The following is a 24,449-nucleotide window of genomic DNA, read 5'->3' as shown; positions in this document are numbered from 1 at the left end:
CCTGCACTGAATGCCAAACAGACCAAATAAGTACATATGTCAAGAGTAAGTCAAAGAACCTCACAGTGTGGAGCAGGCAAAAAAAAAAAAAGAGGATTCCCACAGCCCAATCATGGACTCCCCCAAAAACTCCTACTCAGCCCCCGAAAAGGGCAACTACCCAAAGTGTAGCAGGAGAGAATGTGGGCACTGCAGAAGAGGAGGAGGATGGGTAGAGCAGGCTTAACTAGCAGAGTGATTACCCCCTTCCTATTGGCCAATTTCCCCTTGAGATCCCCAAAGCCTTTGCCTTCTGGGAGAGGCCAACTTCACTGTGCCCTCAAAAGGGGCGTGTGGCAAATTCAGCTCCACTGAAGAGTGGGAGTGGCATTCACCCATCATTTCCCACGTCAAGGATGACTTGTGCTTACTACGCAAAAGAGACCAACTGAAAAATTAAAAATTCTCCCTGATGTGATAAATAACAGATGACAGGTCTAGCATTTTCTTTTTAAATGTGAAGAATGACCTCATGCCACATAAAAAAAATAAATCTGAGATTTGGGGCCCTAGCTCCTTGCCACACTTTCCAATCACTTGCTATCAATTTGGCAACTAGTTCGCTCAGAGGAAGGATGCAGAACCTAACTGAGAAATGTGTTTTCTTCCTTTTAACTTTCTCAGATATTTCACATGAGGAGCAACCCCCAAATTAGCTTCCATTTTTTTACTTTAGGTGAAATGTGGTGGCATCTACAACCTGGGGCTTCTCCATCAGCCCTGGACTCCTGAAATGACACCCAGGCTAGTGAGAGTCAGATGAGCACCCACAGCTTGATTAACAAACTTGGGGAGGCCGTAACTCAGCGGCAGAACACCTACTTTGCGTGCCAAAGTTCAATCCCTGGCATCTCCAGGTACGGCTGGGGAAGGCTCCCTGGAGAGCCTCTGCCAGTCAGTATAGACAATACTAAGCTAGATGGATGAGTGGTCTGACTCAGTAGAAGGCAACTTCCCATGTTACTCAGCCCACTAAGAAATTTCTCTCATCTTATTCAAATTCTTTTTGTTTCCTTCTTTGCCTTCCTAGAAGTCTTTCAGCTCATTTGACTTAGCAGAAGCCACCAACATGTAGTCCCTGTGGAATTCTATCTCTATAGGTCAGTGCTGGAAGTGAGGTGGGCTGGGATGAGGGGTGGCCCTTCCATTAGGCAGCAGCATCTTTCTGAGCCACGCCTCTCCCCACAAAAAGAACAATTCACCTTTGCTGCTACATGGCCGTTTCCCTGTGAGGAAAGGTTGCAGCATTTAGGGCTTTTTAGTTTAGAGAAAAGGTGAGTCAGAGGGAACATGATAGAAGCATATAAAATTATGCATAGCACGGAGAAAGCAGGCAGAGAAAAGTTTTCCTCCCTCTCTCATCACACTAGAACTTGGGGACATCCAGTGAATCTGAATGTTGGAAGATTCAGGACAGGCCAAAGAAAAGGCTTTGTCACGCAGCACATAGTTAAACTAAGGAATACCCTGCAGCGATAGCCACCAATTTGGGTGTTTTTAAAAGAGGATTAGATAAATTCATGGAGGATAAATCTATCAGTGGTTTCTAATAAATAATAAGAATAAATTTAATTTCTGTGTCGCCTATCTGGCCAATGGCCACTCTAGGCGACGTACAACAGTTAAAACATAATATGATAAAATACAATACAATGATACAATATAAAAACAATAGAAGAACAATACAGCAGCAGACAATAACATTAAAACAGGGTAGGAGCCATTCCAATCTTAGTAATTAACCCTCCCCGGAAATCCCGAAGGCCTGTTGAAAGAGCCAGGTCTTTAAGGCTGTACGAAATGTATTTAGGGAAGAGGCGTGCCAGAGATCTTGTGGGAGGGAGTTCCAGAGGGTGGGGGCCGCCACTGAGAATGCCCTCTCTCTAGTACCCACCAATCTAGCTGTTTTTGTTGGTGGGATTGGGAGAAGGCCCTGTGTGGCTATGTTCAACCCCAACTGATGGAGGCAGGATGCCTCTGAATACCAGTTGCTGAAAACTAGAGGAGGGGAGAGTGCTCTTGCACTCAGGTCCTGCTTGTAGGATTCCTGGAGGCATCTGGTTGGCCACTGTGAGAACAGGAAGCTGGACTGGATGGGCCATCAGCCTGATCCAGCAGGCTCTTTGTATGTTCCCATGCTTTCTCAGGTGCATTGGAGGGCATTATCCCATCACCTACCACTAGGCAACAAGATTCCCAACCTTTTTCCCAGTCCAGTAGGCTTCTGAGCATGGAATGGGGAAAGGGCACCATCTTATCCTTCACCTCAGACAACAAAATGTCTTGGGCCAACACTAGGTGGGATGACATCCGGCTCCTTTACAAAGATGCAAAATGGTCCAGGACACTACACAGAACAGGGATTACAGCGGCATTGTGAAAGGGCTTTGCATCAAAAGCCCTGCTAAAATGGGGGGGGGAGCTGCCTTTTTAGCAGCACCTTAGAAGGGGCCAACATCAGGACTTCAACGCAGCTTGCCTGTGTCTTCATTGTGACCTCCGGTGATTGGCAGGTGGGTGAATGAAGCAGTTAGGAAATGTAGGAAGCTGCCTTAGACAGAGTCAGACCATTGGTCCATCCAGCTCACTACTGTCTACTCTGACTGGCAGTGGCTCTCCCGGATCTCAGGCAGGGAATCCCTCCCAGCCCTAACGGGAGATGCCACTGGGAACTGAATCTGGGGCCACTTGCATGGCAAGCAGATGCTCTATCATTGAGTCATGGCCTTCCCTTTAGGAACACACCTTACACTGAGCCAGATCATTGGTCCATCTACTACACTGTTGCCTACCCTGACTGGCAGCAGTTCTGCAGGATCTCAGGCAAGGGGCATTCCCAGCCCTTCCTGGAGATGCCATTGGGCATTGGGAACCTTCTGCATGCAAAGCAGGTGCTCTACCACCAAGCTATGGCTCTTCCCTTAAGACACAGGAAGCCGCCTTATCCTGAGTCAGACCATTGGTCCATTGAGCTCAGTCTTGTCTACACAGACTGGCAGCAGCTCTCCAGGGTTTCAGGCAGGGATCTTTCCCTGGAGATGCTATTGGGGATTGAGCCGGGAACCTCCTGCATGCAAAGCATATGCTCTGCCCCCTTCCCCATCTTGTAGCCGGAGGATTCTGAACGTTCTGAACTCTTTGAACATTCCTTGGCCTCGCCAGTTGGCATCTCATTGCAAAGCTTTGCGTGGTGTGCCCTGAACCTTGCTTGCCACCGAGATCTGGGGCGACTGTCGTAGGGGGAAATCCAGTTGCGGAGAAAAGCTGACATTTAAAAAACAACCCATCGAATTGCTTTGTTTCAGAATGCTTTTGCACCCTTGACTGATGGCAAGACTAGGAGCCATGCTGATGATGTCGGTCTCGTTCTTTCTTCATTGCAGGCTAGTATATATCGAGGGGGATACAGCCGTTTTGCTCCATACTAAATGACAAAACCATAAAAATCCTTCCAATGTGGGGGGAAAAAAAGGAAGCTTTCCGAGGCCTGGGTATTGCAATACATGCAGTAGTGCATCATTTTAGCAACTCTAAAAAGGAAAAAAAAAAGAGGAAAAAAATCTACATTTTTTATCTTATACCTCAGATATTTTGTTCTGTGTATTTTAATATTGTGGGTCTTTTCATTTCCAAACATTACATAGTCCGATTGCTGGATGTAGAAGGTTTATTATTATTATTACTATTATTATTATTATTATTATTATTATTATTATTATTGTTATTATTATTTTCATTGTTGTAGTTGATCTAGAAAGCTGCTAGAAATGATATTTTTTTTCAAAAAAAAAAAACCTGTTCGGGGGCCACAATCAAGATATCATGTAAATGAATTATATATGCTGAATATTAAGCTATCAAGATTCCTCACATGTTTTGTAAAAGTGTAAGTGACATCGGGGTCATCCCCCCCCCAGCATCTAACGTTTATTTTCATTTTTGAAAGGGGAGGGAGACACGGGAAGGGTGGTAGTGAAGTTCAACATGATTAGATGGGGAAGTGGGACCCCGCTGCACCTATAGTATCAAAGGTTTTAAATTACTCACTGTTTATTCAAAGCCAAAGGTTATGTTGTTAATTTTGAGGCTGGGGGGGGTGGGGGGGTGGAGAGAGGGGTGCTTTAACTGACACCTGTATATAAAATCTAATTAAATGCTGTCCAAAAGGCACCTTTTTAACGCATTCCACCAGGCAGAGTTCAGCTCCAATCATAACTAGTTCTTTAGGCAAAAAAAATACGGAGAGAGAGAAATTCCTGCTAGTTAGATCATGGACAAACATTCTCTTTTATATTTCTTCCAGTATAATAAATTATTGATATCACTGCAGACTTTTATATTATGGGAGGATTCAAAATAATAATAATAATCATTTAAAAAGTTATAAAATCACTGTTTCTATTTTTCTTTTCTTTTCTTTTAAAAAAAAGACAAACTAATAAAAATTTGAGTTCTTTGTACCAGTTTGGGGGAGGGGGGAAGTGTGTAAAATTTACATCTGGGCGGTGGCATTATTCAGTTGAAGACATTTACACACCGACGGCGCTTTACGTTATAAATTCAGTAGACCAACAGTTTGAGACCAACCCATGATCATTTTTACAGAATTTAAATGCTACTCATGTTCAAAAAACAAAAAGATTATATACGCATTTTACAAGTACTGCAACCATTGAGTAGAGAGAAATCATAGTATTTTCATCTGCTTGGTACTTTTTGGAACATGACTGTGTTGTGTAAGCAAACTGCAATTCTTCAGGCCTGTTCCTCTTCAACTTCTGAACCCAAGAGGTTTTTTTGTTTGGAATTATCTGGGCCCGAGACAACAGTTTTTTTATTGTAAAAAAAGTCAAAAGATGGATGGCAACCCTACACTTAAAGCACATTTAATGCACATGACTTCCCCCAAAGAATCCTGGGAACTGAAGTTTACCCCTCAGAGATCTACAATTCCCAGCACCCTTAACAAACAACAGTTCCCAGGATTCTTTGGCGGAAGCCATGTGCTTTAAAGGTAGTTTAAATGTATACTGTGCCCACAGCTTCACTGGTTGGATGGTTAGATTCATGTTTCTGAGGAAGGCTTTTCTGATGCTCCCCAACACCCTGACAGAAGTAATGCCAAAGAGGCAGTTTCTGGCACAGGTGAAAAATTGCAGTTTGTCTGTGCATATGTTGTCCTGTTTACAAGTTAACCTAATTTGGGGTGTTTGTCAGGGGGACTTCTTGGCTTTTTTGTATTTAAAATAAATAAAAGCAGAACAAATACTGTCTCGTGACAGTTTTTTTGTTTTCCGTTTGTTTCTTTTTGCTGAAGATAGTTATTATATTCTCAGCTGTACTGTGCAAGCCAAAAGAGGCAAGCACTTTATAGTTAATAAAGAAAGGGAAAAAATCAATTCACCGCTGTGAACCTGCCAACTTGCTATAAACAATTCTGCTTTTTAAAAAGTGTTTGTGAATCAGGCTTCCTCTTTGTCATCGTAATGTGCATGCAATATGATCAGTTGAACAATAACCATCAATAAAGTTTCACAAGATTTGAAAACAAGGTTTCTGGAGCATTTATATCAGAAGATTATTGGCTACCCCCCCCAAAAAAAATTCCCCACTAGTCAGGGAATAAACCATCATTTCTGTCATGTTTAACCCCCATGCTTTAAACCAGCCTTTCCCAACCGTTGGGTCCTCAGATGTTGTTGGACTACAACTCTCATCAGTCCCCACAGTCAGCATGGCCAGTGGCCAGGAATGATGGGAACTGTAGTCCAGCAACATCTGGGGACCCAACGGTTGGGAATGGCTGCTTTAAACCAAGACTAAAATCTGGAGGAATTCATGCACAAATCACAAATCCAATATTTCTTTCATGCCCCCTCTCCCCGCCCCCTGGTGTGGCAGCCTCCTATCTGCTCCACTGAATTGCAAGTGGCTTTTCAAACTCTGAGCCTTTCCAAAGTCGTTTGAGGCTTGGATTGAGCTGGTGTATCAAAAGCAAAAAAACTTCCACTTCAGTGTCCCTACCCAGAAACTTTAGGCAAGTCCTAGTGAGCGCATGCAATGCTTGTGCAACTAGAGGAGGGATCATCTCCATGCCCACAAAGCACAGCCTTTACTGAGGGGAAATCGAGAAGTCCACATAGGTTGGGAACAGGACCCATCGCTCCTATAGCCACAAGATCAAAGCACAAACTTGCTTTGTTGACTTGTGGGGTTCCCATTCCAGTCCTTGTCAAAAGTTCCCTGTAGCCAAGACTTGCTTTGCCAGAATATAAATAATTCGGGATGGGCTCCAACTCCTATTGCCCCAGCTTAATGCCACAAACTATGGGCACACATCATGACAGGATATTCTCATGAGGCTACTTGTGTGGCAGCCTTCCCCACCCTCATGCCATCCAGATGGTTTGGATTATAACTCCCATCAGACCCAACCAGCATGGCTAATGGTCAGAGCTTGGAAAAGTTACTTTTTTAAACTACAACTCCCATCAGCCCCAGCCAGCATGGACACTGGATTGGGCTGATGGGAGTTGTAGTTCAAAAAAGTAACTTTTCCAAGCTCTGCTAATGGTCAAGGGCAATGGGAGTTGTAGTAGAGGGCCCCACATTGGGGAAGGCTGAGCGATTAGACATTTCAAGAGAGAGCCTAGATGCTCTTCCTTAGCTTCTGTTGAGTTCAGCGGGGCATGTTTAGGAGATGTTCTCCCACCCACCCCACCCCCAGTATTTCACAGCTTGGTGAGGGAAATCTTTCAGTCCAAATGTTTAGGCTCAGAGTAGCCCTTATTGAGGTGAATTTATATCTTAAATGCCATGGAATTCACCAGAGTTCAGAAACAAAGGGTGCATACAGACGTACCTTGAAAAGGGACTCCCAAATTCATTTTTCTCCTTGAAAGGGGGACTAGATTCCCCAGCTTCAGATAATACATTCACCAGATATACAGATCAGCAGTCCGAATGCTGAGTTCCAGTGGTGGCTCCATGTCAGTGGGGCAGTGGAATCCACTCTGGGTTTTAGTCAGAAAGCACCTTGGGCAGCTCCTTGACAATTTGGACTAAACCCCAGAGTAGATTCCACTGCTCTGCTGACATGGGGCCACCATCCACCACTGCTGAGTTCAGTTGTCTGTCTTCAGGAGAGCTGGCTGCCGTTTGTCAATTGATTTATTTCCCCAAAAGCAAAAACTATGAAAAAGGATTGGAGAAGGTGGGTGGGTGATATCATGTGCACTAACCAATCAGTGGTGTGCATACTGGCTTCAGCTATAAAGTGGTTGAACCAGTTTCTTCCAAGTTCAGTCCCAGAAAGGGAATATGTTGCTCCAGTCCTGGAGAGCATGGTAGCCTGACCTCTCAAAAAATGCACATCTATATGCACTCTGAAATACTTTTTTAAAACAAAAATAAAAATTAACAGTTAAAGAAATATTTATTTTCTTACCAAAATCAGTTTGCACACATAGATCTCCTGATGTGTGGGTGATAAGTTAGTTTCTCATTTTTACTTTGAAGTCAATGGCTGTATCACGACTTGGGTGCAGTCCCCAATAAATATTAAATGTTTAATTCTTGGAAATAATTGCAAATGGATGTGGTTGCTGAATGCTGTTGGGAAAAATATTTTTGTGAAAACTCCTACAACACTCCAGTCATTCATTTTACTCAAATGTATGTCTGGTATAAGGAATGTTTTTTTTCCAGTTATATAAATTATTACTTATAATATTAATTCTGATTTTAAAAGAAATGATTAATACCATATGTAGAATATTGTGACTTCAAAACAGTTACAAATCTTTAAAAAAACCCAACAAGTGTGTATATCTGTCTTTAGAAATTAGTGTTTATATCACTACAGTGGTTTGTGAATAAAGAAAAAATGGTTTGTAATATTAAAAAATAAAAGCTTAGTCTGAAATGGTGTAAATAAATTTGTGTCCAGAGTTGTTGCTGTCATTTGTATCTCTTTATGTTTGCAAATTATGGATGTATAGCCGGATCATTCTCTCAATGATTTCACAACAATAACAACAATACAAAAACAAAAAAGGAACATTCACCTGCCTGCCTTCTAACTTACAACCAGTGCAAGGGGTGGCGCTGCCTGTCACCTTCCTTCTCCTTAGGCCCAATCTGCACAACACATTGAAAGCAATATCATACCACTTTAAAACAGTCATGGCTTCTCCCAAATAATCCTGGGAACTGTAGTTGATTAAGGGTGCTGACAGTTGTCGGAAACCCCCTCCCCATTCTCCTGCTAAGCAGTGGTGGCTGGGGGCTCCAGCACCTTGGACAGCTCCTTGAAAGTTTGGACTTAGGGAGCACTAAAGACGCTGTATTTAACTCTGTTTTCTATTTGCACCGTCCACAGTAAGGGCTCAATGTCAGCCGCAAACACAGTGTTTTCTATTCACACTGAGGGGAAGGATCAATCACACAGTTTCCTAATGACTATGGCCTCTAATTTAACATTTGCACTCCCTGTAGTTGCTTGGCAACTGAGCATGCTGCAGTGGGTTCCTTTAAAAAAAAACAGAAGTGCAAATATCTGTATTTTCCCTGGTAGGATACAACTGAAATACAACTCTTTATTTCAGCAATGTTATACTCCATAAAGGCACCATTTGCAGCAACATCAAAATGGCCAGCAGAATAGAGGAGAGCAGCCGGAAGTTGCTTGTCAGCCTACAGGAAATAAAATGAAGGGAGGAGGAGGGAGTGGGTATGGAGAGGGGAATGATTGACACATCCACCTAAAGGCACTGGAGCAAAGCATCCACAAGCACTATAGATACGGAGTGAGGAAGGTTTTTTCATCCTTTTTGTATTATCAGTGGATTAGATTTACAGGGAGGAAACTGCTTGATTTCTTCTGATTGCTGGTAATCTGATGTGAACCATGTGAAATAAAAGATGTGAGTAGCACCAAACACACAGTAAACCACTGTGTAGATGAGCCCTAAAACCCTGAGCAGATTCCACTACACCACTGACATGGAACCGCTAGCCGCCACTGGTGCTGAGAGTTCCCCCTATTAATACTGATAGCCTTCTCCTCCATGAATCTGTCCAATCTCCCTTTAAAGCCATCCATATTGGTGGCCATCACTACTACTTATGGGAGCAAATTCCAGGGTTTAACTATGTGCTGGGTGAAGAGATAACATGACACATTTAAAGGTTTGCAGTAGTCAATAATTACACTAAGAGCTTTGCACCTACTACAAAGACCTCAGAGACCTGCTGCTGGGAGCCCAATAATGTAGGGACGTACGTGACTCCAGGGGGAAGGAACTGCACACTCGGGAAGCCAAAAGAGAAGACCAACACCCATCAGCAACAGCAGAATACTGCAGAATCAATATTTTGAAAGGACATAACAATATTTTGAAAGCATATATAGATAATGTTCAAGGAAATAGGTATTTTGAAAGAAAAAATTGATAAATGAAATAAATTATCATTCTAAATATTGATATTTTAAAGGAGGATTTTTTTCTTAAAAACACCAATTTTTGAAAATAGCTGTGGGAAATCGCTACATAAAAACCCAATCCGCAACAATAGAGAATAAGCAAATTAATGGAAAATTCAGTACAAAATCCAAATTGCGTAGAATTCTAACACATCCCCTAATATAAGCATGTACATAATGAGAGATATTCACACTAAAATGCTCATGAAGTTTGATGAGGATTTTTTAAAAATGTAAAGTGATTTGGAAATGTGGAGGAACTGATCTTATGATAGCAAAAATGATAATCTGAAAGAAGCCGCAATGTACAGATTGGCACATTGCTACTGGGGAGGTGTTCGTTGACCGTTCCTCCTTGAATTTGTGCTGTCCTTTCAAAAATCCATTCATGCTTCTGAACATTACGTTCCATGTCTGCCAATCCCAGCAGTTAGTTATGAAGGTTTCCTTTAACAGGTGGATGAGCACCATTGCAATGTTGAGATCTAGAGGCCTAAATGGCCTTTGAGGAGTAGAGGCAACTCAAGAAGCCCATCAAAGTGGAAGCTGGGCAGTGAAATTTGTGCATAACTATGTGGGTGTTTAATAAAGTCTCTCAACCTCCAAGTTCAGAGACAAGGTTTGCTCAGCAAGGCTGTGACAAGTTACCCTGCAGTATAAGAGGAAACGGTATGTGTGCTCTCTTGAAAAGCTTAAGGCCAGTTTACGCCTCCAGTCTTGAAGCTGATGAGACACTGAGTTATTAAATGAAATCAAAGAATCACAAGTTGCACAAACAAGCATATGTTCATGAGGACTGACAGGTGCAAAGGACTTGCCTCCACTCCTCTAGTGGTTGTGCAGGAGAGGGAATTTTCAAAGGTGCAGCTTGACATCTAAAGGTTAGTTTTTGCACTGCTGCGCTTACCTTTGAAGTGGCTGAGGGGTGTTTGTGAATGCCCATTCTTTCACTCTACAAATAATCTCACCAGCAGTCTGCATTTTGCAGCCTCCCCAGGTGCCCACGCTTCAATTAAAGCCCAAGGGAAGACTTCAGGAAGTAACTCCTCCCAGATGAGGAAGGACAGCCAGCCAGGGAGGCCTCAGCTCACTCACAACAACAAGGCTGCTTTCACACATGGGGCTTATTGTGTCCATTCTGCGGATTAAAATGAGAGCGCTTCAGTCACGATTTCTAAAATTTCACACTGCAGGACCTGTTATGTTAAGGAGCTGTGACTTTTTCTGCCAATATACAGACATTTCATGCCAATGTCTTTCACACTGCTGTAATGAACTTGTTTACGTCCTTCACCCATTTATATACATGTGTACTGTTGTTCCCCCATAATTCATTGCGTGAGTTAGTGTCCGGACACAGGGGTGTGAAAAGGAGGGAGGGGAAGCTGCTACCTGAACCTATGCCAAAACATCAGTACAATTTCCATCAGGGGGGAAAAAACATGCAAAAAAATTTGACATCTGCCTAAAGGGTGGGGATGCATTGCATGCAGGGATGCCTGTCATGTGAGTGGCTGCAGTTAGCACAAAACTCTCACAATTTTCTGGGTTCCCAAGCTTGCAAACCAATTATTTCTAGGATCATTTATCAACAAAATGAATGCTAAACTTCCACTAGATTACACTAGATTTCTGGAACTAGCCTTTAAGTTGTATGAAATATCAAATACAATGTGCAAATTGCCAGGTAAGAAATCATCAGAATAATGGAATAAATTACAGAGTGAAAGCAAACCAAGGTAAGCTCAAAAATCCTAAACAGGACAGAAAAATGGAAGCCTCTTTCCCGGGGAAAGCAAACGCTTGAGAAACTGGAGGACAGATTTTGGCACAGCCCTAAATTAAACTGCTGACATGAGCCGGCATCTATTCAGAGTTTAAATTTGGAAATGTTTAACAGCCTTGTGGGAAACTGTTCAAATAAAAGAACAGTAACGATAATGACAATAACGCCACTGTATCGTTGCTTGAAATATTAGTAAATTTCACCCAGATTACATGCAGTAATGCCTGTTATGTGTGCTGGGCGCCACGCTGCGCTAATGATCCCGCGGCTGGCTGTTCAGCACTGAGAACGAGCTTTTCACATTGTAAAACCTTTCATCTTCCTCAAGCTGCCTATCGCTAATGAATTTTTTATTTGTTTACTCAATGCTTCTTCTGGATATAAAAGTAACACTTAACTTAGAGGGAGAGAGAGAAAGAGATGGGGGAAAAAACAACATACACTGCAACCAACCTCTGTGTTAAATCAAAGCTAAGCACAGATCGTATCTGAACCCTTTTAAAGTCCTTTTATTTCCATGGCTTACCGTGTCCGGTAAAAGAAAAAAGAGATGACAACAACAGGAACTTAAAGAAATAAATAGAACATGGTTTTTTTTCCTTGGGTGGGGGGAGTGTTGTAGAATATGAAAACACTGAATTATTCATGCTCTGATGGACTGTCGTATGGGGCCATTATAAGCATATTTGCAAAGCAGCTGTGCCTCTGTGCTGCTGAATGAAAATGCAAGCTCGTTGCTCTTTCTTTTCTTAGCTCGTCGTTCATGAAAGCTTTGGTCTTTGCCGTGGTGGTTTTGTCGTTCAACTCCATAAGAGCAATTGTCAAGGCCCACCCCGCAACCCAAAATTGCACGGAGCACTCATAGAATGTACCTTGGAAATGATTCAATATATATGTGCCCAGTTCAGGGCAGCTAAGCCCTGTTGCAAGCCTTCACATGCTGCAAACACTACCGTCCAGGACAAACCTTTACACGTACACAAAGGAGCAGTCGTCACAAAGCAGCAGGCATCAGTGGAGGCTGCTACATTAGGGCGAATGGGGAAATGTTCCAACAAGCAGTCTGTCCTCATCTAGCTCCTGCCTGCCTGCCTCCTTCAGCACAGGGGGTGGCTCTACCTGGCAGCTCCCTTCTCCGCAGTTTCAATGGTGCCCTTGAGGAACTCAGCAGAGAGGAGGAGGATGTGGACAAAAGCAGAATTAGTTGGCTCTGCCTGTTATTGGCTCTTGCTGGCCTCCTTGCCTTATGCCTCACCAGTCCCAATGGGCACCAGCCACCGCTGGCAAGCATGCTTATAATAGTCAACTCAGCTGGTGAGTGCCAACACACCCGGAGCTGAAATGTGGCCACCCAGTTTTACAACAAATTAAACCAGGACTATCACTAGAAGCTAAAATGATGAAACTGAGGTTATCATACTTTGGACACATAACGAGAAGACATGATTCACTCGAAAAGACAGTAACGCTGGGAAAAACAGAAGGGAGTAGAAAAAGAGGAAGGCCAAAGAAGAGATGGATTGATTCCATCAAGGAAGCCACAGACCTGAACTTACAAGATTTGAACAGGGTGCTTCATGACAGATGCTATTGGAGGTCGCTGATTCATAGGGTTGCCATAAGCCATAATCTACTTGAAGGCACATAACAACAACAAAATGGGGGTGGTGTGATGGGCTGCCAGGTCTTGCCAGGCCTGTGCTGGGCCCAGCCTCTTAAACAGGGCCTAATCCACACCAGCAGGGCCTAATCCAAACCCCTCTTAAGCAGGGCCTAATCCATACCCCTCTAGGATGCACACCTTAATGTGGTGAGGGGGTTTGAGGGTGTTGAAGAAGTTGAGATCAATGTCTACTATGTATACAACTTGTTTCTTGTAAAAGGGTAATTCCATTCAAACGACTTTGATGGGAAACTTTTAAAAAATGATGGAGGTCATTAAAGGAGGATATTTCTCCTAAGAGATTTGTTATGCTGTAAAGGCACTGAAATTATGAGTGTTAATCAGACACATTTTACTGAAGTCTATATTTAGATTAATTAAATCTTTAATTGTGAAGAAATAGTTCAAAAATGCAAGGAGGTAGATGCATTATGGAAGATACGAGTTGCCTGCTCTGCTGCTTCCTTTGAATTTCTTGTAAGCACCCAGCTTGGTAAGAAACTGTAGCGCAACATGTTGCCTGAAATGACCTCACCCATAACCTTTAAGGCTGCGAGGTAAAAATGGCCATCTATGAACAGTGGAGGCTAGTGGCTCCAATGTCAATGGGTCACTGAATCTGGTCCAGGTTTTAGTCTGAACTTCCAAAGAGCTGTCCAAGGTGCTGAATGCACCGTGGATGGCTCTTTGAATGTTCAGACTAAAACCCAGAGCGGATTCACTGCCCCACTGCCATTAGAGCCACCAGTCTCCACTTACTAATAAGAGCTTTGCATGTTAACACAAATGCGGTCCCAGGGGGGAGATCGCAATTTTTTACACTTTAGTGTACTGTGCAAAGGGAGGGCATATGTATTGTGGAAAGCAGAACTCATATATCACCCACAATGGAGTTCTGCAAAGTTCTCTTTTGTGCTTCAAACACCTAGAGTTGCATTGAACTAAATCATTGCACATGTGGAATTACTTTCTGCAAGCCCAGTGCACCTTCCTCTCCTCCTCCTTTCCCTCTGCGAACAGGCAGAGGATTCAGCACACACACCATTTTGTTGGATGCAAACCTTATGCAGCTGAGTACCCCAGTACCACCTCTCCTCTCATGAACCAACTTGAACCCTGCATTTATCATCTGAAGCCTTTTCTCTTGTGCTGCTTCTGAGGGAGGTGCAGAAGGTGGCGACACAAGAATGAGCCTTTTCAGTGGTGGCTCCTGTTTATGGAATATCCCCCCCCCCCCGGAGGCATGCCTGATGCCATCACTATCTGTTTCTAGGCACCAGGCAAAAGCATTCTTATCTACCCAGGGTTTTGGACCTTAATTTTCTGCTTGTAGTGGGGTGTGGTTGAGTTGGAGCTATTCTTTGATATATGTTAATTATTTTTTAAAAAAATAAAAATTAATTAAATTAGATATATGTTAATTGTATAACTTAGGTTATTTTATCCTTGTGGTTTCACTTGTTTGTAAATGTGTGTTTTTTGTGAGCCACTCTGAGTTTCATGTTATGAAAAAAATGAGGAATAGTAGTAGTCTCATAATAGTAATATCAATAAATAAGTTATGCCTACTGATTGCAGTGGGTTGTATCCAATGTTAGTCCTAATCAGAGTGAACCCATTGAAGTCAATGGACATGGCTAACTTAGGTTCATGAATTTCAGTGGGTCTACTCTGAGTAGGATTTAGTTTGATACAACCTAGTGGTCTACTTTGAATGTGATTAAACTGGATATCACCCAAGGTGCTAGCTTTAACACGAAGTTAAATTGTGCCCAGATTTCTTTAAACAAGAAGAGCTGATGAATATCTTTTAAGATTCAGCTGGTGAATGGCCTTGCATCAGAACTGTTTGTCTATACTATTGATCAGCAGTTTATCATTGCAAAACAATGGCAGGAGCTCCTGTTTATGAATAGCATAACAGAACTAGGCTGAAAACTGGGTCCCTTAATTGGAATGGCTTCTAGTTTCTCCCAGAAAGTGCCAGTTCAAGGGATTCTATTTTTCTGCACAATTCTTGCAGGCAAGGCATGGGGTCAGGAACCAAAGAGCTACAAACTTAATAGTCACAGAGCACTGAGCATTGAGGAAGATTAAGAGGCTAGTCTTGACAAAAAAAAAAAACATGATTGACTTAGTGAAAGTGAAGAACCAAACTGGCAAAAAAGACAGAGCAAGCTCACAACAACGCAGGCATGGTGATCCAGACAGTAATAAGCACTTTGATACCTGGGGGTGCTCCTTCACCTAGCTCTGTCGTTCAAAGCTCTTGTGGCCTCTGGTTGGCCACTGTGATAACAGCAAGCTGGACTAGATGGGACATTGGCCTGATCCAGCAAGGCTCTTTTTATGATACTTCTGGAACTGGACTATATGCAGATTTATGATTTTTGATCACAGGTTGATTTTCTAAAAGCATAGATGCAGGAGCGTGTGTGTGAGAAAAGCATATACATCTTTTCTTGCAGCCTCAGATGCCATGAATACGTCTGATTGTCAGGATATTTTACACTGCAGATAAGTATCCTGAACAGTCTGTAGGTTGACAACTGTTGGTCTGCACATATGTTCCTCATTTAACTCAATTGTGGTTAACGATGCATAATACAGAAGAAGAATGGCTTAAATCTGGGTTGATTTCCATAGCTGTTTGTGCTTTGAATGGGAAACACAACACCATCGTAGATGACAATTGTGAAAAATTCTGTATTCATTTTCTATTTATTTATTTTTTCAGGCAAGTTGTCCTGAATTTGTGGGGCCAGATTGCAGGAATTCAGAAATAAAAAGACCAGGTTTTGTGTATCGTACTGCAATTGTAACTTTTCAATCTCGTCTTCAGATTTGGCTGTAAAGCCATAACCTATCAGGGAACCACTGTTGGAATCTGAAAATCTAGTAAACATCAGATTTTGGAGCTTCATCCACAGTCCACTCTGGCCAAGAGACATACGATTCTTCTCTTAAGTACTTGCCTACATTTGATTCATTTTTTGTTTTGTTTTTCCTTAGGATTTTTGAGACAGGGGGAGACACCTGGGGGGGGCATGCAAGATGTTTATAAAATTATGTGACTAAGGCCACTGCTTAGTGGCAGAGCATCTGCTTTGCATGCAGAAGGTCCCATGTTCAATCCCTGGCATCTCCAGGTAGGTTTTAGTATTTTGGCATCAATTCTCTTCCTTTAGAAGTGTAGCAAGCTCAAACACGGCTGGTCGAAAACATTCTGTTTCAGTGCTGTTCAGTACATTCACCAGTAAAAAGTGTGTTTGGTGTGCATATTTTAGACATAAAATAGATGTTTTTGCGCACCGAGAATACACTGTGAAACCCAGAGAACTGTATCATTTGACTGGGTGTTGCATTCCAATCTGCAAACAAGTGTGGGAGAGTTGGATCTCAAATTAATTCCAGCCCCATCCTTAGGCAAGGTGGACCCATAGCCTATCCTAGTAGAAGAGGCCTTTCATTTGTCATTCAAATGGGATTGGGGGTATTTGGTGCTTGTGCTAATTTATATTGTTTTGATGGTATTTTTTTGGTGCGTACTTTGTATCTTTCTTCTGTATAAATATGCTGTTCACTGCTTTAGGGCCCCAAAAGGGGTACATAAATAAAGCACAACATAGCATAACCTGGTGAGATGCACTGGATGATCCTAGGAGATGTCGACATAGGGATGTCGTTTTTCATAGTCCTCCCCCCCGCGCATTTGTGGAAAGGTCTAGATCCGCCCTGTGTAGCAAACAGCTGGCACAAAGAAATAACCTCCCTTCCTCCGCTCTTTTATGAAGTCATTGGCAAGAGCCAAACTTGATAAGCATTATAGGAACACTTCAGTACTGTCAGGGGGGAAATATCAACCTGCATATTATCCTTTGCTGCTACCAAAAAAAAAAAAAATGTATTTAGCAAGTGGCTGCTCCTGGGAACAGCAGAGATATCTGTGTAATTATGTGTTTTTCAGGATCTTTATCTGAAATATCTCTACTTTGCCACAACGTCTGAGATGACTTCAGATTTCTTCTGGGACCATTACACCAAGATATATGTACGTGTTACTCCTCAAAGGGGATTAACACAAAGATGACCTCTTAGCCGCAGCCCCCCATGGGTGGGAGGGAGGCAGGCAGGAAAAGTACTATAGCAACTTTGCAATATTAAGCTACCAAAGAGCACCGATAAAACAGTCAACGCTAGAACAGCTCCCTCATTTAAAGCTCCCCCCCCATTCCCGTGGTGCTAAAACCATATCACCCCACTAGGGGAAAGTAATAACATAACCAATGAAACTATTGTTCAGTTTCATTAACAAGGAAATGCGGTAAGATTGGCTAATTCAATCGTGCCCATCTTAATAGATTTCCCACATGTTGAAGCAGAATGTATATTATTGCTAATAGAATAAATCACAGAATGGGGAGTTGGGGGGGTTGTTTACACAATCAGGATCATGATTACGGGGAAGGCTAGAAGATATGCTGAATGTGCAGCTGCTCATGACTAAAGCAAATCTACATGTTTAGCCAGGCCCAGGCCTAAGTCATGTTGCTCTCTGAGTCAAAAATGCCCCCTCCCCCAGGGATGGAGGATCGATTCAGTTTGGCAATTTGCACTTACCAAAAAAACAACAACATATGGAGCAAAATGCAGCCATCCTTCAACATCTGCACTTCTCAGATTTTTTTTTTGCAGTGGAGTTCTTGAACCAGAAAAATGTGTGGTGTAATGGTTAGAGCAGTCTTTCCCAACCAGTGTGCCTCCAGATGTTGTTGGACCACAACTCCCATCTTTCCTGACCATTGGCAATGCTGGCTGAGGCTGATGGGAGTTGTGGTCCAACAACATCTGGAGGCACACTGGTTGGGAAAGGCTGGGTTAGAGTGTCGGACTGGGACCTGGGAGACCAGGGTTCAAATCCCTGCTAGGCTGTGAAGCTCACCAGGTGACCTTGGGCCAGTCGCTATTTCTCAGACTAACCTACCTCACAGGGTTGTTGCAAGAATAAAACGGGGAGAGAGGAGAACTGTGTCTGTATGCCATCTTGAGTTCCTTGGAGGAATGGCATTCCCGCCTTGGGCGGGGGTGTGTTTGTGCCACCACTCCCCACTTTTTCAGAAGGCTTGGGAATGTTCCCGAAGGTTTTGAGTGGGGTCTATAGACGAATGGGAAGGAGGGATTAGCGGGTTTAAAAGCCCGTTCCATCCTTGAAACTTGCCTCTTTTCGCCTTGAGGCACCCACCCGCCCTCCCTTGGCAGTATGGGCTTTTGCTAGTAGCCAGTTGAGGCTGAGTAGGAATTTTTTGGGGGGGGAGATTCTGATTTCAGAATCCCTTTTGTTTTGCCTACTCCATACTGCTTGGGTTGATTCGATTGGCCTTCAAGGTGTGTGTGTGGCTGTGTTGCTTTGGCTGGCATGGAATTCGGGCAGGTGAGGAAGTAGGGGGTAAAAAGCAGGAGACTGAGGCATTTTTGGTAAAGGGCACTCACTAGGGGACCATCAGTGCTGAATGTCTGGTGGGGATTTGGGGAGTGTCCTTGTGGGACCAACTTGTGCATCATAGTCAACTCCTGTATGGTGGGGCCAGGCTGTGGAGGTTGGAACCACATACCTGGCTCTACTAGCAAGGAGGGACAAGTTCTCCCACATCCTTGACTGGTGAGTTACAGTTCGTGGTGACTGACATGCCCGGAGGATAGGAGGGAATACTCCCTCCCAGTTAGGTTTATCCTCACCTGCCCAAAGCAGGTTCAATCTGGTTAATTGGCTGAAATTGGCTATGGTTTAATATTTGTTATATTTAAATAAATATAACATTATTCCATATTGGTGTCATGAATCTTCTTTGGTGTGGTGGCAAAGTGGGATATAAATGTAATAATAAATGTTAGGGGAAAGTGTGCATTAAATGCATACACTGGTGAAAATAACATACCCAAATGCATTATATGAAGCAACATGGCTTGCAAAACTATGCATATAAGGAGAAATGTACAGTGCAATCCTGACAAATTCTTGTGGGGGCTGATGCAGAGAGTTAAGAATATTCAGAAGCATAGTGCCTCCATGGTTGGAATCGGTATTCTTCTGAATACCAGTTGCTGAAAACCACAGGAGGGGGGAGTGCTCTTGCACTCAGGCTTTGCTTGTGGGCTTCCCATAGACATCTGGTTGGCCACTGTGAGAACAGGATGCTGCACTAGATGGGCCACTGGCCTAATCCACCAGGCTCTTCCTGTGTCCTTATGGAGTTAGCCCATCCCTATTAAGATAGCCAGGGATCCAATGCACTTTTAGCCAAAAGGTCCATGCCCTGAATAAGGGGATGCTGAAGAACTCAAACCCCATCTAGAGATTGATGTATGCGAGGTTTCTAGTTTGGACAATATACATCGCCCCTTCCAGGGCTATGACAAAATATTCTGTCCTTTAAAAGAGGATTAGACAAATTTATGGAGGATAAGGCTACCAGTAAGTAAAGTAATGCTCAAGATTCTACAACAAAGGCACTTACCATATATGGAATGAGAAATGCCAGACGTCCAAGCTGGATTTAGAAAGGGAAGAGGTACCAGAGATCATATTGCACGCATACGTTGGATAATGGAACAGACCAAGGACTTTCAGAAGAAAATCACCCTGTGCTTTATAGATTACATCAAAGCCTTTGACTGTGTAGATCATGAAAAACTATGGAATGCTTTAAAGAAATGGGGGTGCCACAGCATCTGATTGTCCTGATGCGCAACCTAGACTCTGCACAAGAGGCTACTGTAAGGACAGAATATGGAGAAACCGACTGGTTCCCCATCGGAAAGGGTGTGAGACAGGGTGTATTTTATCACCCTATTTGTTTAATTTGTATGTAGAACATATCAATCAGAAAGTGGGATTGGACCAAGATGAAGCAGGTGTGAAAATTGGAGGGCGAAATATCAATAATTTAAGATATGCAGATGATACCATACTATTAGCAGAAACCAGTAATGATTTGAAAAGAATACTGATGAAAGTTAAAGAGGAAAGCACAAAAGCAGGACTACAGCTCAACATTAAAAAGACTAAAGTAATGACAACAGAAGATTTATGTAACTTTAAAGTTGACAATGAGGACATTGAACTTGTCAAGGATTATCAGTACCTCGGCACAGTCATAAACGAAAATGGAGACAACAGTCAAGAAATCAGAAGAAGGCTAGGACTGGGGAGGGCAGCTATGAGAGAAATGCAAAGATGTATCACTGGACACTAAAGTCAGGATCATTCAGACCATGGTATTCCTGATTTCTATGTATGGATGTGAAAGTTGGACAGTGAAATAAGCGGCTAAGAGAAAAATCAACTCATTTGAATTGTGGTGTTGGAGGAGACCTTTGTGGATACCATGGACCACAAAAATACCAATAATTGGGTGTTAGAACAAATTTAACCGGAACTATCACTAGAAGCTAAAATGATGAAACTGAGGTTATCATACTTTGGACACATAATGAGAAGACATGATTCACTAGAAAAGACAATAATGCTGGGAAAAACAGAAGGGAGTAGAAAAAGAGGAAGGCCAAACAAGAGATGGATTGATTCCATAAAGGAAGCCACAGACCTGAACGTACAAGATCGGAACAGGGTGGTTCATGACAGATGCTCTTGGAGGTCACTGATTCATAGGGTCACCATAGGTCATAATCAACTTGAAGGCACATAACAACAACAAGGCTACTAGTGCCTACTAAACGTGATGGCTATGTTCAGGGCCAGCTCCAGGTTTCTGGGGGCCCATGGGCAAAGGCTACGAGGGTCCCTTGCCCTCTTGCTTTCCTCCTCAAACCCCCCTCCTCCCCTCCCTCTTGGCCTCACCCTTTTAAAGTAACACAAAACCCAAATAGGGAGACTGGGCGACAGAGGAGTCAGAGAGGAGAGAGAGAGAGAGAAGGAATGCCAAAGCTCTGTCTGTAAGTTCATTGGGGGCATTCCTGCCATGGCTCCGGAGTCCCTGCTGCTTGCCCTGCAGCAGAGCACGCCATGCCAGGAAGCCTCCTCTTCCTCCTTTGCTCCTTCATGATCCAGCCTGGCTTGGAGCTGCTGCCACTGCTCTTACCTCCTTCCCCTCTGCGCTGCTTTTCCCCTTGCTGGAGGGCATTTAAGGGTTAATACTACAGAAATTAGGAGACAACTAGCCTAAACCATCCCAACATCAGCACTGAACGAGACAGTTGCCAATTTCAGGAGACCGTCTGGGCTCAGCTTTTCAACTCCATGGTATTAACCCCTCAATTTCCCCCTGTACTCACATGAATCAGAGAAAAAGAGAAGCTAGTGGGGAAAAACACTTCCTGTCCATTGGAACAGGAAAGAGGACCAGTGGGCTGCCTATGGGTTGTGTCATATTGGAGGGATATGCTGTTCATTTCCCCATCATTTTGCACCAAAGTTCCACCTTGGGATAGGCTGAGCAACTAATTCCATCCTCTATCTCTTTCAGTCAGAGATCGATTCCATCCTGCTCTGTCCAATTGCATACCATGGTACCCCTTTCCATCATGTTCCATCCCACTGTACACATTCATCCCATTCTGCACGTTGTACCATACACACTTCCCAATGCTTGTGATTGCATGCATTAAAATAAGCATTTTCTACAGATCTCTTAGTTAAAGTACATAGGGTTGTCTCCAACTAAATTTTATTCAGAACAGACCCACTGAAATTAATGTAAATAGATCATGTCTATTAGTTTCAGTGGGCCCACTCTGAGTAAAACTGGCACTGGACATAACCTACACTTCTGTGTGCACATCAGAAATGCTTTGCAAGATCCGAATGGGAGTCATGCTCCGATTCACAAGCGAGTTCAGCAGCATCAGATCAGTATGATGTAAAAAATGGACCAGTCAATTTTCTTCCCAATCCCAACTCCAGTGGTTGGGTACCTGAGATATGTGGCCCTCCAGACCTCTCTGTCTGGCCCTTGAAAGCTTTGCCAGGTCACACCACCTCTCCCCAGGCCACACCCTTCACTGGCTCTGCTTTGTCTCACCCCTCAAGTGATTTTTGCATGGCTAGACAGTGTCCTTGAACTCTGATGACGCCTCTTGCCTGCATGGAGGACAGAGAGGGATGTGTGAGCATGTGGAGAAATTAGCCTACTGCATCAAAGTAACATTTACACTTGTTGCTCTGCTCTGTTTTGCCTCTGCCCCTGTCCACCCATTTGGCATCTGACCCTCAGAACATCACCCAGGAGGAAATGTGACCCTCAGGCTGAAACAGGTTTCACCATCCTTACCCTAGTCTGCCCTCATTCAAGCCCAAGATACAGCAGGAAGGGATTTTTACAAACTCTGCTAGGCTGTCACCCAGGCCAGGAGAAGTTCACAGGAGCCAGCTGAGTAAATAAGAAACGGCAATTATACAATCTGTGACACTGTTCCCTCTCCCCCTGGCCCCCGGCCTTTGCTCGTGCCTCAGATTGCGTGGCAGGCTCCCTTGGTGCCAAAGAGTTGCAGCGATTGCTCTAATTGACACTAATGAAACAAATTGCAAAGCGAGGTGTGACATGTCAGGTTACATTAGACACTCAGGTTGTCTGTTTTACTGATGTGCCGCTTTATGAATCTGTACTGCAGCAGAGCAGACACTGACTCTCCCCACCCTGAACACCTCTGAGACTGCAGCAACTTTACCAAGGCTATGTGCAGGTGCTGCTAATGACAATCTGCAGGCAGTTTAGTTGCACAGGTGCAACTGAAGAGAGTGAAGGAAGGGAGCCTGCATTAGGAGTCCTAGGCTACATTCACACCATACATTTATTCCACTATTATTCCACTTTAAACAGTCATGGCTTCCCCCAAAGAATCCCAGGAAGTGTATTTTGTGAAGGGTGGTAAGAGTTGTTAGGAGCAACTCCCAGAGTTCTCTGGGAAGAGGGACTGATTATTAAACCTCTCAAGCAGCTGTAGCTCTGTGAGGGCAATAGGAGTCTCCTAACAACTCTCAGCAACCTTCACGTTTCCCCCCCACCCCCTGCTCTGCATACAGAAATCTCCCTTTGGTTGCTTCCTGTAGAACTAACTTACAAACAGAGAAAACCAGAAAATGCTTCCTAAGCAACTAAAGCTCTTGGAACAGACAAGGGCCTACTTAAACATTCCGGAGACATTGACATATATTGACAACTCAGTATACAGATCAATTATTCAAATAAAGGAAAGCTCAATAGGCACTTACGTGGGCAACAGGCAAAGTCCCAGCGCTTGTTTCATGGTGACACAGGCTGACTTCACGCTGGAGCCCTTTGTGCAAAGTTCAAAGTGCTGCGCTGAAATCCGTCCTCCAAACTCTTGAAGGTTTTCTTCCTCTGCAAAAGAGGCTTTTTCTGCCTCATTCCGAGGGCACCTTCAAATTTCTGTGGAATTTCTGCAGATATGGACCTTTAAGCTCAAGTCACCATTGTAAGCAACTTGTGTGTGTGTTTTCTTTCCAGTAAACATTTATTTAGTGTCCTACAGCCTCCCCAGCTGCCTGTGTTTCATCTGAAAAGAAAAAGGCCCATGGGAGTAATTCCCAAGAATATCTTCACCTGGACATAGGAATGGGACAGAACTTTGATTGAATTCACATTTAAAGGAGAACCTACCTAAATTGCACTTTTCTGAATCAATACAACAACTGACACCCAGCTAACCTTTGAAATTCATACTTCTCCAAATTTTGTGCTGCAGGTCGTCAACCAAGTAATGTGTTCTAAAAGGCACATATTTGGGGAAATTGGGCATAAAGATGACCATATCAGTGAAAATAACAAACACAAGGCATTACACATTAGGGAAAAGTTCCTTGCAAAAATCTGTACCTCGCTCACAACTGCATACAAAAATGCGTACTAAAGTCCTGATGAATTTTCATGAGGGATTTTTCTTTCTTTTTTTACAAAACTGACAAATTGCAGCTGAAGTGTGGGAAACTGAATTTAAGATGAGGAAAAAATTAGGAACTGAGAGGACCAAAAATTGCAGACCCAATTCCATATCTACATGTGAGGTATCTTTTTCAGCCTAGGTCCGCATTCCCTTCTGAGAAACCTTCTGGGGGCCGCATGTCAGTGGTGAGTGGCGCAAGAGGCAAAGGTGGGTGGAGCAACAAATGTAAATATTATTTTTGTACAGTAGACTCATTTCTACACACACACAACCCTCTCTATTCCCTGAAATTGACATCCCTACCTGGGCTTTAATTCATGTGCCGGCACCTAGGAAGGCTTCTGAGTGCAGACTACTGGTGAGATTGTTTGGACAGGGCTTGCTTCCCCACTGCCTTGTGCCTTCTATGCTTCCTCCTGGTAAGCAGCAGCCACTCTGCTGCTGGGAGGCCAGCTAAGTGCTTCCGCCCCCATCTTGCCATCCACGAATGCCTCTGTACAAATGCTGAAATATGGCCCAGAAGAATGTGGAATGCCTAATAGGATGGTTCCACTTTG

The 24,449-nt window shown here is 43.4% G+C and overlaps 1 protein-coding gene and 1 long non-coding RNA gene across 5 annotated transcripts in view; one reads left to right on the top strand and one right to left on the bottom strand.

The window, feature by feature from the left end:
• The window catches only part of RBFOX1 (RNA binding fox-1 homolog 1), a 403,703-nt gene extending 400,164 nt beyond the window's left edge, over nucleotides 1-3,539 (top strand). For all 3 annotated transcript variants that reach the window (XM_061599321.1, XM_061599320.1, XM_061599319.1), the window contains one exon: nucleotides 3,345-3,539. In XM_061599321.1, coding sequence (XP_061455305.1) covers nucleotides 3,345-3,467 — 123 coding nt within the window. In that variant the 3' untranslated portion in view covers nucleotides 3,468-3,539. The remainder of the gene's footprint in view (nucleotides 1-3,344) is intronic.
• The window catches only part of LOC133371679 (uncharacterized), a 117,832-nt gene extending 94,336 nt beyond the window's left edge, over nucleotides 1-23,496 (bottom strand). For both annotated transcript variants that reach the window (XR_009759361.1, XR_009759362.1), the window contains exon 1: nucleotides 23,201-23,496. This is a non-coding gene — a long non-coding RNA (uncharacterized LOC133371679). The remainder of the gene's footprint in view (nucleotides 1-23,200) is intronic.
• Between the last annotated feature and the right edge of the window lie 953 nt (nucleotides 23,497-24,449).

Source organism: Rhineura floridana, chromosome 17 (genome assembly GCF_030035675.1).
Source record: "Rhineura floridana isolate rRhiFlo1 chromosome 17, rRhiFlo1.hap2, whole genome shotgun sequence".
Lineage (NCBI taxonomy): Eukaryota > Metazoa > Chordata > Lepidosauria > Squamata > Rhineuridae > Rhineura > Rhineura floridana.
The sequence above is the reverse complement of the archived record's forward strand: the minus strand, read 5'-3'. Positions and strand labels throughout refer to the sequence as shown.